This window comes from Trichogramma pretiosum, unplaced genomic scaffold, assembly GCF_000599845.2.
Source record: "Trichogramma pretiosum strain Unisexual culture from Peru unplaced genomic scaffold, Tpre_2.0 scaffold54, whole genome shotgun sequence".
NCBI lineage: Eukaryota > Metazoa > Arthropoda > Insecta > Hymenoptera > Trichogrammatidae > Trichogramma > Trichogramma pretiosum.
Window position 1 is genome coordinate 808,885 of NW_019641628.1, and position 13,002 is coordinate 821,886.

General features: G+C 43.3%; 2 protein-coding genes across 2 annotated transcripts in view; one reads left to right on the plus strand and one right to left on the minus strand.

Moving 5' to 3' along the window:
- LOC106654324 (diacylglycerol kinase eta) overlaps positions 1-13,002 on the minus strand; it is a 55,814-nt gene that overhangs the window by 13,944 nt on the left and 28,868 nt on the right. The gene's annotated exons all lie outside the window — the stretch shown is intronic.
- Positions 7,526-9,452, plus strand: LOC106654265 (zinc finger protein 83-like). Its single transcript, XM_014374059.2, has 3 exons — positions 7,526-7,735; positions 7,809-7,920; positions 8,001-9,452. The coding sequence occupies exons 1-3, from the start codon at positions 7,701-7,703 to the stop codon at positions 9,207-9,209; spliced, it is 1,356 nt and encodes a 451-aa protein (XP_014229545.2). The 5' UTR covers positions 7,526-7,700; the 3' UTR covers positions 9,210-9,452.

The following is a 13,002-nucleotide window of genomic DNA, read 5'->3' on the forward strand; positions in this document are numbered from 1 at the left end:
TGAGCGGACGTGGAGGCCTGGAGGCTCTTTTTTTTCATTCGCTACTTTGCTGATCCGCTTATGCGGCACGATTACTCTCGCCACGAGCGGTATAGGCGTACCTATATAACGGTAGCGGCTCCATTAACGAACAACAACGGAGCCGACCACGCGCGCCGGTGTCATTATTCGCCCAGTCCAGCTGCTGATCTAATCAAGCGGAACACGCACGCGGTAGCAATATATATACATACATTAGCAGCCAGACAGGTAAAGACAAAGAGAGAGAGGGAGAGGGAAGGAGAGAGGATAATTAAAGTTCATCGCGCCGATCCATCCGCATAGAGCAGCCGTTAATTCGAAATATTGCATTACATTGCATAGGTATATACAGCGCAGCTGCATTTACAGCTCGCCACCCGATACCTTGCTTATTAAACGTCGAAGCTTGTATCGAATTGTACAGTCGATGTACCGGCATCTCAAGACTCTCGACTATATAAGCAAATAGCGATTCTCTTAATGCATATAGTTCTCATCATTGAGGTAATAATATTGTCGGGTCGATGTGACTTTATAATGTTGAAGTAAAATGGATGCTCTCCGACATTTGATTCAGAGTAATTGATCGAATTATTAGACATGCTCGAAAATTATCTTGGCTTCTTGACACTTTTCTCTAGACTAGTAGCGAAATTTTTTTTCAGTAAGATTCAATAAAAGACAATGCAAGGGAAATTGCATGGAAAGAAGCAGTCTATTTAATGAATTTTTCATACTCAGTTCATTTGATTGGTCCGAAGAAGTATCTATCAATTTTTTTTTTACTTTTTTCTCCACATAATTTATAAAATCTATGCTGACCATCTTATACTATATTTTGTGCATTAGCCATTAGAACTAATCAGATAACAAGATGATTTCTTCATCGATCGAATAATCCTGCTTTATGGTAATTTTAAATATTTGTAATATTAGTAATTATATCTTATATTAACTGCGCGTCTTTAGGACGGTCGGAGTTGCAACACAACTCTTTTATGTAAGTTAATTTAAGTCATAATTGATTTCGAACAATTTTCCGTATCTGGATTACCGATGTTGCTAACTATGCTAAATATGCTCGTTGTGCATATTGCCGTTCTCCTGACACTTGTTCGCGCGCTCTCTAGTATCGAATCTCGATTGATTTCCAACAAACGGCATTCTCTGTGCGCAATAGCTCTCATCTTCGATACATCATCCGTTGTGCCGTCGCGACGACAACGACCACAACGACGACGGAGTCGTAACGGAATTATTATATATGTCCCGCGCTGCTGCTGCTTCGTAGTAATTCGGCGAGGGCGACAATATTGTCTAAAGTTTCAGCAAGGATCAAACTAGATGAAAGACTCTCTGCATCCAATACCTAAATATATCTGTCAATGTTATACGAGAATGATATATCCATTAAACGGCATACAGAATTTCGCTCAATATATCATGCGCGTGTATCCGCTTATCGATAAAGTTGCCTTGTTGTATATGTAATTTTCGTAAATGAATCTCGTATACGTGAATTAGGCAGTTACCTCGGAATATCCGTAAGCCCTCGACTGTAGAATATCAATCCGCGAGCTCGACTTTGTGAAAGCAAAGAATTTTCGGAGGCAAAGCTGTTTTAATCAAGCCAGAGAAGAGCTGAATGGACGCACAGAGTATATTATATATTTGGCAAGTTTTCACAAAGGAACCCAAGTGTTTCGTTTATACGCGCAAGCAAATCGTATAACTTAAATCTTGCTTGATCTTAGTTTCACAATCTCTATAATGATAATACTTTGTCATTTGTCTTTTAATTTTAAAAAATTCGGACTTTCGCCATCTTCCGGTAACTTAGGAACTATTGCTTGACTGAAAAAAAAGAGTCAACGTGAGCGGAATGTTCAACAAGTTAGCCTTGATTCTCAATAAACCTTAAAATGTTGTACTTCCCTAACATAATGCACGACTTTTATTATTAACTTTCATAAAATAATAACAGTACTCTAATTTTTACTTATGATGAATTCACATATTGGTCGAGTAATTTCGAAGTAAATTTACTTTAACTTATTATTAGTTTCGTTCTATCAATTTTATTGCTTTATTTCTCACTTAAAATAATGTTTTTTAAGTAACTTTTATAATTTTAAAGACTGTATGGTGAAAAATTGTCACTAAGACATACCTAATTCGATATTTAATTTAGAAAACGCTTATCAATAGCAGTATAGAAATGTAAAAATAATTTCCCCATAAAAAATAGCCACTGCGCGCGACAATGCGCCTCTTGGATATAAAACTACAACTAACTGTCTCAAGTCGATCGCTAAGTGCGCGAGCTCGCGCGCACTCCTACAAAATTTACCGATGCACTGCACGCATCGCGCCTAGATTCCTAACTTAAGCCGCACATAAGAGTTAGGAATCTTGTTCGAGTCATCCAGGAGCTTAAAGGCAGGTATTAACTTGTATTATAAATAGCTTCGCGGGGCTCGTGACGCGCGATTATACCTATAGGCATCCAGGAGAGCTAGTTCTCTTACGCGCGTACACGCAACTTTTCCGCGTACAGCTTTCTTCGTCGTCTATATATGGAGTCGCGGGGCAGGATTATAGAGCGCATTTTATGCGGCGTTTTAGGACAAGCTCGGCAGAAGAGGGGTGTGAAGGGGAGGCGCGGCGTGAGTAATTAAACCGGGGACACATACGTACATAGCCGACGACGAGCTGCACAAGGCGATTAATTAAACAAGTTTGCGTTCGGAGTTTCAGTGGCAGCGAGAAAGAGAGCAGCGGATATTAGAGCCGTTGGTGTTTTTGTACTCGCATCATGTGCGTACGTATATATACCTACAATGTGACGCGTGGACACACGCGCGAGTGCGAGCTTTCTCCGTCTTTCTCTTTCTCGTATTATATACATAGAGCTTTTGCACTCCGAAACTCGGGCTCGGGCGCGCGCGCGCGCGAAACGCACCATTCATTACAAAAGTTTTGCCGCCGCTATGCATTCACTGCAGCAGCAGCCGCGAGGCACGTGCGCGCCTGTTTTATGTGTGGGTGCGTGTCCTCTATATATCTTATACGCGTGTACGTGTATGAACGATGAGTCCTCGCGATTCGTATGTATATTATACGCTACTTTTCATCATCTGGCGAAGTAGCGCGAAAAATAGGTGTATACGTATACCTTCCACCCATGCTATAATAATATTCGCTCGTATAGCGTACTCACCTTCGCGCCCCCGTGCACGATCTTTTGAAAAACGACTCTCTTACAGGTGGTGTGTAGGTGTGCTTTCGAGAGGCGCGAGGAAAAGTATGTGTTATAATATATAATATTTTCGTTGGCTGGAGACAAATACTCGTCGTAAATGTCGACGTGCTTGTGTGCGCGTATAAAAAGCTCGAGCCGAGCTTTTTTCATTTTCAATATCACGATCCCGGGCGCGCGCGCGCGCGTTTACCCAATTTTCCTGTCTCTCTACCTCTTTTTCAAACCGTTAGTGGAGTGATTCGCCTGCGTTATAGACGTCAAATTCAATTTTCTCCGCTGGCTGTATATTTTAATGAAAGGGCCGAGCTATTCCGGGAGCTGAGGACGCGCCCGCGCGCGCGACGCATTTACTCCGAATCCTGTCCGACTTTTTTTCTTCTCTTTTTTTTTTTTTTTTTTGACAGGCGAAGCGACAGCCGACGCAGAGATACATATATACGTATATATAATACAAAAATCTCGACTCTCGGTGCTGCGGGGCCGAGTTCGTTTCAAAACATTTTTCGTCGCAGCTATTTTCGCGCGTGACGATATAGACGAGATCCGAACGAGCGAACGACGCAACAAAAATTTTCCATAGTGTTTCGCGTCGCCTACACGCAATTTTATGCAATTGACTCGCGCGCGCGTATAGAGCTGCACTCGATCGCGTTGTCGTCGCGGCGCTCGCGGGCAAAATATTTTTTTTTTTTTTTCGTGTATACGCTTGTGTGCTGCACACGTATAGGTTTTGCCACCGCAAGGCAAGAACAAAAGACGACCGAGTGCGAGCGTATTTAAATGCGAGTTGCGGCCTCGAAACATGCATGAGAGAGAGAGAAAAAAAAAGAAAACAAAAAGTCACAATGTGCTTCGCTAGTTTTTTTCCTTTTGTTTTTTTTTTTTTTTTTCGTCGATTCACATACGTTCGCACAAATAGATACAGTAAAATCACCCAATTAAATGAAAAAAAAAAATAAAAAACAAAAATAAATAAGAGAAAAAAAAGAGTCAAAGAGATTTGCGGACCCGGATAACGGCTTTGATAGCGTAATGGGCGTGCGTCAATCTCGGCGCAGCTGCAACGATCTGCAAAAAGAGCCCCGAGGATTAACACACGCGCGCATCAGCGGAGGGATAAACTCGCGATTATTTTTTATACATAGCTCGTCCTCTCTCTCCTTCTCCGCGATTATACGCAGTACGGAGATGATGACATCTAAATCCGTCATTCTTTTACCCCTCCCTGAACCTTATATAAAACCGCTGCTGCAGTGTATATGTCTGTCGAGAATCGACGGCAGCTCTACTCATCCAACACAGCTGCTGCTGCTATGCAGGCTTTTTTTTGACAACGAAGAGACGAGGACGTTACGCGGGCCGTGCGATAGCTTCGGATTGTCTTTTCTCTCTCTTTTTTTTCCTGCGACGTCGTCCGATCGAGTTCTTTAAAAGGTACGTCAGAGCACAAAAGTCTCGAGAGGATTAGATGGCTGATTCTTCCTATATAACGCTGGACGTTTTATCCATGGAGAGAACAAGAGGAAATTTTATTTAATCTGCCGTTTCTCGATAACAAATCTTTTTATGTTGACAAAAGTGATTACATATTTTGATTTACAAGAACGAATCGAGTGAAAATTCAGTTTAACAACTACGTATCTTCATCGTGCCGCATCCCTGGTAGAAATGATCGATACTCTGTGGCTGATTTTTGGCCAACAAAAAAGTTACTTAGATGAAAGTAGACAAAGTGGACGACGATCGTGTTAGACGAAAAAACATTAAATCGTACTTTGACTTAGGCAACTATTATAGCTTTACTACTTGCAGATTTCACAGATTCAAAGGTACTCGCCATCTCGTGGTGTATTGCCGTACTCAAAGTGCTTGAAATTGCTGCGCGCTGATCTAAATTGCCTAAAACATGTTCTGAGGGCGTACGAAACTGAGCTTTGTTCTAAAGCAGCGTCAAAATTGAGCTCCTATAGCCGATCGTGGCCATAACGTGCTGCACCGCACGATTTCGCAAGTACACAACGATAGCCGATACTCATACTTCTTTCGAGATGCGTGACAATAGACAACGAACTCGACGCGGACAAATAGGTCTGCTTTGAGTTTAGTTTGCAACGCGGAATTATAATTCGCGCGGATTTGAATTTAAAAATAGCTCGCGCGGCTCGTCGTACAGCAGGTACATACGACGCCGAAGCAAGGCATCGACGAGTTTTATTGTGCAACGCGGGTTTGCGACCAAATAGCTAGCCGGCTCTTCTGCAAGGCATTCCCCGTTACAAGTTTTGAAATAGTTCTAAACGTGCCAAATCAAATTAGAGAAGCTGATAACCACGTTGGTACAATTTATGTTATCTCAATGCCACTGGTTTTCCACTTGCACATTTACAGATGAGAGTACTCGCCATCTAGTGCCGGCAGTTCAAAGTAATATCATCGTAATCAAACTGTTTGCGTAATAGTAACAGAAAAATAAACATAAGCCAATTGCTGGTAATTTGAAACATTTTAAATAGTAATTGTTGGCCATCACAGACCATTGTCAATGTTGCTTTACGAGGGATATTCCGCTGTTAAATACCGATTGGAGCGTAAAACGAAAGGGAGTATAGAGTGGTCAACGCATGCTTTTAGTTCTTCGTTATTTAATTCACTCGTCCTAGAAGACGCAACACTTGTGCGCGAAAGAGTCTTATTGCGGAAAGACAGACGGTGTATTGAAACTGGATCTCGTACAATATATACCATCGAATTGACGAAAAAAAGGTAAACGTTAAAAAAGTCAACTCGATGAATATTACATTGGCCCACACGCCGATTGTCGCATTTACGCGTTCGCCTGTACCATATATATACGCGCGATGAAAATGTCGACGAGACCCGTTCCTGCAGCAACTCGCGACCTCGATGAATAATCTATCGCGTAAGGGCGCACACGTGTGTAGTAATACGTCGTCGTCGTCGTCGTCGTCGTCGCCGCCGCGCGGCTACAGGCACGGGTCTCGTCCAGCTTTCCATTCTGTATATCGACTGATAAGTTCGCAATACGGAGCTTATACAAACGCACATGTAATATGCAAGCTAGATTAGCTTTTGTCAAAGGCCAGTAGCGAGATGTAAGCCCCTGCGCGCATTTGCGACGTCGTATACTGCATATACAATAATGATCACACACACGCAATGCTCATTGTGAGAGAAAAAGTATATATGTGTACGATTCGAATCCATGAAAGTCATCTTTTTTTTCCACGAGCACGTGCTGCACTTATACGTATTTTAATATAAAAGGTGTATAATCGAATGACGCATGATGTGTATTCGCAACGCGGTGAGTTTACGCACGCGAGGATGTGCGTTTATATAATAACGCGAGAAAGATGTGTGCCTGTATGCATGTATATGCGTGTGTATACAACCGCGCGACTGCAGGCCGGGGATTCCCAACGGACACGTATACAAGCTCTTGAATATATATAGCGTATATGGCTCTCGGGGCTCGGCGCCATCCGTTTATGCGTGTATCGCGCGTATAATATGCAACAGCAGCAGCGGCACCAGCGGCCTATACAACAAGCACAGGTCGTTACGAGCTTACACGAGCTCTCGCGAGCGCGTCGATATATTATGTGTTCGCCCCCCCGAAGAAAACGCGGAATTACGGCGTGTGCAACGCGCGTATATACACGGCAACGTAATGACTGCGTCGTAAAAGAAGGAGCTAAAATCGTATATATACAGCGCGACGCGCTACAGAACGTATTATTATTGTCGTTATTTTATTTTCCGTCCGTGCGTACGTCGCGCGGCGGCGGCGGACATTGTTGCGCCTTTGTCGCGCGCGCGAACGCAGTTATTGTTGTTGTTGCTGCTGTTTTATATAGAAAGAACAAGCTCGTGCTACGTCGAGCTCGACGCGTGAAAAGCTCCCATCTGCTGACGTCAAAAGGCGCATTAAAATCGTCGCGCTGCTGCTGCTGCTGCCGCTGGGCTGGGGTAGCATAGCGTTATAGTATGTATATAGGGACGAAAGCTTAATATGTATTATATATAAAAGCAGCAGCACTACGGCCAACTTCTTAATTGAGCACTTAACGGAATGCGAGCTTATAAGGGATTATCAAAAATGTATAAAACTAGCTCGTTCTCAACGAGGAATCATTTTCATTTTATTTATTTTCTATTTATTCGTCATCATTTATGATTGATATATTATATAGTATTGATTAGGCGTGAAATACGTAAGGTAATTTCTTCAGTGTTGTATTAAGATGATTTGGGTTTTGACTCGTTTCGATTTATTGTGTCGACTTTCATAACACTATATGTAAATATTGTTAGATAGAATTTAAGCTAGTTTGCTCGATGTGTAACATCATTACCACACTGTGTTTAATTGTACACTAAATTTGAACCGTGTAAGATGGAATCGAGTGCCATGTTCAACTGTGCCGCTAGGTAATTTTTGACGTAGGAATAAAAGTATTAAAATATTGTATCATAACACTCAAACTCATTCGAATTTTTTCAGAGTAAAAGAGGAACCTCTTGATGTATCCTTCACTGAAGACATTGATTCAGTAATTGACAACCCAGCCGATACCAAACATTTTCTGAACTTGAGGTCTCTGCGAGAAAATCCCGTAAGTTTTGATAGTTATACACGAATATTTTAATTGTCATTTCTAACGAAAATTTTCATATTTCTAATGTTTTATTCTAGGCTTACATATCTCAAGAATGTCGTGACAATTACGAATGTGAACCCAGTGAAAGTATGGAAATAGTTTTTGAGTGTAAAGACGCAAAGCCGAGCATCAATTTATTGGCGGTTAAAAAATTTGACGATGATTTTCCGAATTACTCGGAAAGTATAATAAATAGCAATGATTATGAAGTGCAAAACATAATCAAAACAGAAACAGTACGAGAAGTAAAGAAAGAAATTTTTGATACAGAAGAATCAAATTTTAATTTTGATCGTGAGTCAGGCTTGCAAAATGAAAAAAGAAGAATTACAAAAAAGTCTAACCATGATGATGGACTAAAAACCCAATTGAGTACGGTGAATAATAAAATAACTTTTACATGTGATATTTGTAAGAAAAAATTCGCAAATAAGAGTCATCTTAAAACTCACATCGATTCGGTGCATCATAAAATAACCCATGCATGTGATATGTGCCCGAAGACATTCACACTAAAGTGTAATCTCAAAAGTCACATCGATTCGGTACATCATAAAATAACCCATGAATGTGATATTTGCGGCAAGACGTTTACACGGAAAATTTATCTCAAAATGCACATTGACGCGATTCACAAGGGTGTCTCTCAATCATGCGACGTTTGCGGAAAAATATTCCAACACAAGCGTACTCTCAAAAGGCATATGGATGGAGTGCATAAGGGTATCAACCACACTTGTGAAACATGTGGAAAGTCATTTACGCATAAACATCGTCTCAAAAGCCACATCGATGTTATACATAATAAAATCACACATGCATGCGACGTATGCGGAAAGAAGTACTCACAGAAGAACGATCTCAAGAAACACATCAGTTCAGTGCACAATGGTGTCAAAAATGAATGTGATATTTGTGGAAAGACATTTAAATGGAAAGCTTCTCTTAAAATCCATATCGAGGCGGTTCACAATGGTATCACTCATGCATGTGATATATGCGACAAAAAATATTTATCAAATAATTATCTTAAAAGACACATCGATGTGGTGCACAATAAAATTACACATGCATGTAATACGTGTGGAAAAAAATTCGGACAAAAGAGTAATCTGAGAGTCCACATACAGGCGGTACATAACGGTATTACCCATCAATGTGATGTTTGCGGAAAAGTATTTTCATTCAAAAATAATCTCTCTTGTCACGTTAGATCGGCGCATATTGGTACAGGTGATACATGAATTAAGATATTAATAGGCGACAAGGTTATCATGGAGCCTTGCATAGATACGATGCATCGCTTATGCATTAAGATTAAATTAATATGTAAAATTATCTAATTTACTTTTTCAGAAGACTGAGCTAAAAATGTTCTTTATTGTAATGTAACGAGTTACTCTAACTTTATCTCAATATATGTAAATATAATGTTTGAGTTTTGTAAAAGTTAAAACATCTTTTGAGAAAAATAAAGCACATAATCATTTGTAGACTAATATAAAATCTTGAACCCTTCAAGTCGATGTCAATTTTACAGATCCGTTAGTCGCTTTCATAATGTAAGCTTTGTTTGGCGACTCTGCACTTACCGCCTACACGGAAACCGAGTCGCTTCGGAACTGCTTTCGCTATTTAGCTCGTCGCTCTTTTAAAAAAGTAAAACACCCCCCCCCCTTCCGAGACACACGCACAAACGTATTCGGAAGCACAACGAGTCAAAAGTAAGGAAAAAAGCTCGCGAGCTTGCAAACGAATGCTTCTCGGGCGCGCATAATATATAAGTCGTCGGAATCGCCGAGTAGTCCACTATGCTGTATAACACGCGACCTCGACGGCAGAAAAAAGTAATTTTCCTTTGAGTGTCGTATACACGCGCTTTTCTCAATTATCTCATTGGCAAAAATAAGGTACTAGCCAGCTCTCTGCGACTTGAGCGCGCGCGCTGCGTATATATTTCATATATACGAATCCAAGGAGACACCGAATTAAGGAATTGCAATTACACGCGCGACGTCGGCTCGTTGTCGTTTTTTCTTTCTTTCGCGCGTATAAAGAAGAATTGCGACGCAATTTCGTCTCCGAGTACGCGCTCTGCGGACTTTCTTTCGATTAACGCATGGAATTTTAGCTGGCTTACGGACTTATAGTCTGTTGGAGCTGCGGTGGCTCCTTTCGATACGATATCGCGTATGCTCGTCGCGTGCGACTGATTTGCGGTCTTTCGTCGATGTTCACATAGATTATGTAGCGTGCAGGTCCAATCGCATAACCGATCCAATTTTACCGTATAATATATCATGCGGTGGCACTTGAATGATGCCGAGAGAGGGACAGAGACAGACATCGGCTTCGTTCAAAGGTACAGATGTCGAATTCTCACTTTTCATTGATGGTCAGGTGGGCGCGCGGCACATTCGCGAGTAATTTCAGATTCGAGGCTCGACTTTGCCAGTATCAAAATGATCTCGTGGCGAACGGCTGAACGTGGCCGCAATTTGATGTAAATAGGGTCACAAGAGAAGCGACTCGATCATCGTGGATATCGTACTGTGTAATATTGCACACGGTCTGTCTCGTAAGTTATGTGTGATTCGTCCTCCAGAAATCTGCTCATTTTGCGTCCACGTAACCGCGTTGATCAACGAACGACATTCAACTCGTCGAAAAACATGTTGCAAATTGCAATATATACCAACTGGACAATTTTTTGTCGCTTGCGACTTTACAATACTTCATCTGTTGATGAATTCGAAAAGTTTTCAATCGATAAATCTCGTCACGATACAAAATGAATTTTTTAGTCGGAAATTTTCTCAATTTCAATTTCAAAAGAAGTTAGTAATGAGAGGATTATAATAATACAAGAAGGACTTTTCTCTTGCGCGAATGTAGCTTTGGTATACAGTAAAGCCTCGTAGCGGTAACTATCGCGAATCAAAATACAGTTTACCTCGGATAATTGACTCACATAATTACGATCAACTGGTTTGTTTATATCGCGTTTGAGCACGTGTTATACGCGTCTTTTAGTGTCTCGCGCGTAGTTTGACTTTTTTAATTCGTTCCACTAAAAATTCTGAACTAATCTAACAACGATCGCACATACGAATGAAAATAAATATAGTCGTAATTCTTAGCATAACATTTACGAGATTGCTGACTAAATCCTTGGGTACTTGAAGACTTTTAAAAATAGCGGCAAAATCTGTAACTACTTTTTTGTAATTTGTAAATAAAAAAATTAATAAAATGACGACACAAAAAATAAATTAAAAGCCAAGTCAATAAATTCAATTTTTTAAAACTTATTTATTCGAATAATATGGATCATCACTAACGTCGCACATTAAAAAATTCCGTGAATCTTCTCATCGTCGCGAGTCTAGCTCTGCAGCGCCGCCAAGCAAACGCGACACAGATCCTCGTTCATCAGCCTCTCGACGATCATCTCGCAGCAGAGAATCGGCAGTCGACGGGCGGCCGTCAGCTCCATGAAGTAATTCAGCGCCCAGCGTCGGAAAAATCCTCGCGCCATCACGTCGCCGAGGCGCGCGGCGCAGGTCTCGCTCAGCTGCAGAAAGTACTCGGTGTCGCGCGCGAACTCGTAGTAGTCCATGTAGGAGACGCGTCGGGCCTCCTCCTCGGGCCGCAGCCGCATCAGGTCGTGCAGCGTCAGACCCGGTTTGATCCACAATTTTTTCGCCTTGGATTCCTCCTCGTCCGACGGAGATTGAAAATCCCGCGGCTTTTCGAACAGCTCGTGCTTGGCGAAGAACGTCGCGATCGTCAGGGCGTCCCGGCGATCCAGCTCGTAGCCTCTCCTCTCGAGATTCTCCACGATGGCCAGTGCGGCCGATATCACTCGCAATCGGCAGCGATCCAGTTTGCACTCGTACTCTCGAAATCCCCGGTCCAGCTGACTCTCCGTGGGGAAAACGAAGCTGGCGAGATCGGCGCCACGATCCAGCAGCAGATCGACCACGTTCGGCAGAAAAGTCGCCACGGCCAGCTGCAGCGCCGTACGGCCCTTGCCGTCCCGGGCGTCCAGCCGCAACGGCCGACCTGTCTCGTCGCTGATCTCGAACAGCATCCGCGCGAAGGCGGCGTCGTCTCGCCAGATATCCTCGTCCTTCTTGCACACGTGATGCAGAGGAGTCGATCCCTCGGCGTCGGCCAGATTCGGGTCGGCGTCGTTTCTCAGCAGCAGCTCGGCCGCCTCCTTGAAGCCGAGCAGCAGCGCCAGATGCAGCGGCGCCCAACCCGCGGCGTCCGGTGCGTCGACGCTCAACGTTCGGCCCAGCTCGTTGCAGACACGGAAGAACATCTCGGCCAGTTCGACGTTCCAGCTCGAGCAGACGACGTGCAGAGGCGTCGAGCCGTCCCGCGAACTGGCTAAATTCGGATCGGCGCCGCCTCGCAGCAGCGCCTCGGACACGAGAAAGTTGCAACGATTCAGAGCCGAGTGGAGCGGCGACTCGACGCCGACCGCCGCCGCCGCCAAGTCCTTCTGCCATTCTTCTCGGGGTTGACAATCGGGATCCTGGCCGTGCTCGAGGAATCTCTTCACGACGTCGACGCAGCGCTCGTCGAGGCAGGCGACGTGAAAGTGCGTCACGCCGGTCTCGTCGCTGTAGTTCAGGTCGTACCTGTCGTAGATCTCGAAGAGCTCGCGAACCGCGTAATGATAAAATTTGCCCGCGCGATGTATCGCCGTGGTGCGAAGCAGCGGAGGCCTGCCCTCGACGACTTTGGGCAGCTCGTCCTTGTAGCCGCTGCCAGCCACGAATTCGACGACTTCCTCGTATCTGTCGTCGGAGATGTCGGCGTAACTGCCAGCCTCGCCGCCACCGGTGTAATAAACGCAGGACTCCATGAGAAGACACTCGATTTCTTCGGCGGAAAGTACGTCCCGGAGGTTAGGTAGTTGGCCGTGCCAATCACTGGCTAATTGATGAAATCGATCGAAGAATTTGTGTCGCTCTTTTTCGATGTCCCAATTAACCTCTTCTCGTAGTTCTTTCAGTTTTTTTAAAC

Excerpts from the sequence above, each read along its gene's own strand:
- LOC106654265 (XM_014374059.2), top strand. The coding sequence starts at position 7,701 with ATGGAATCGAGTGCCATGTTCAACTGTGCCGCTAG. Across the intron at positions 7,736-7,808 it reads ATGTTCAACTGTGCCGCTAG|AGTAAAAGAGGAACCTCTTG; the intron begins GTAATTTTTGAC and ends GAATTTTTTCAG. Across the intron at positions 7,921-8,000 it reads GGTCTCTGCGAGAAAATCCC|GCTTACATATCTCAAGAATG; the intron begins GTAAGTTTTGAT and ends GTTTTATTCTAG.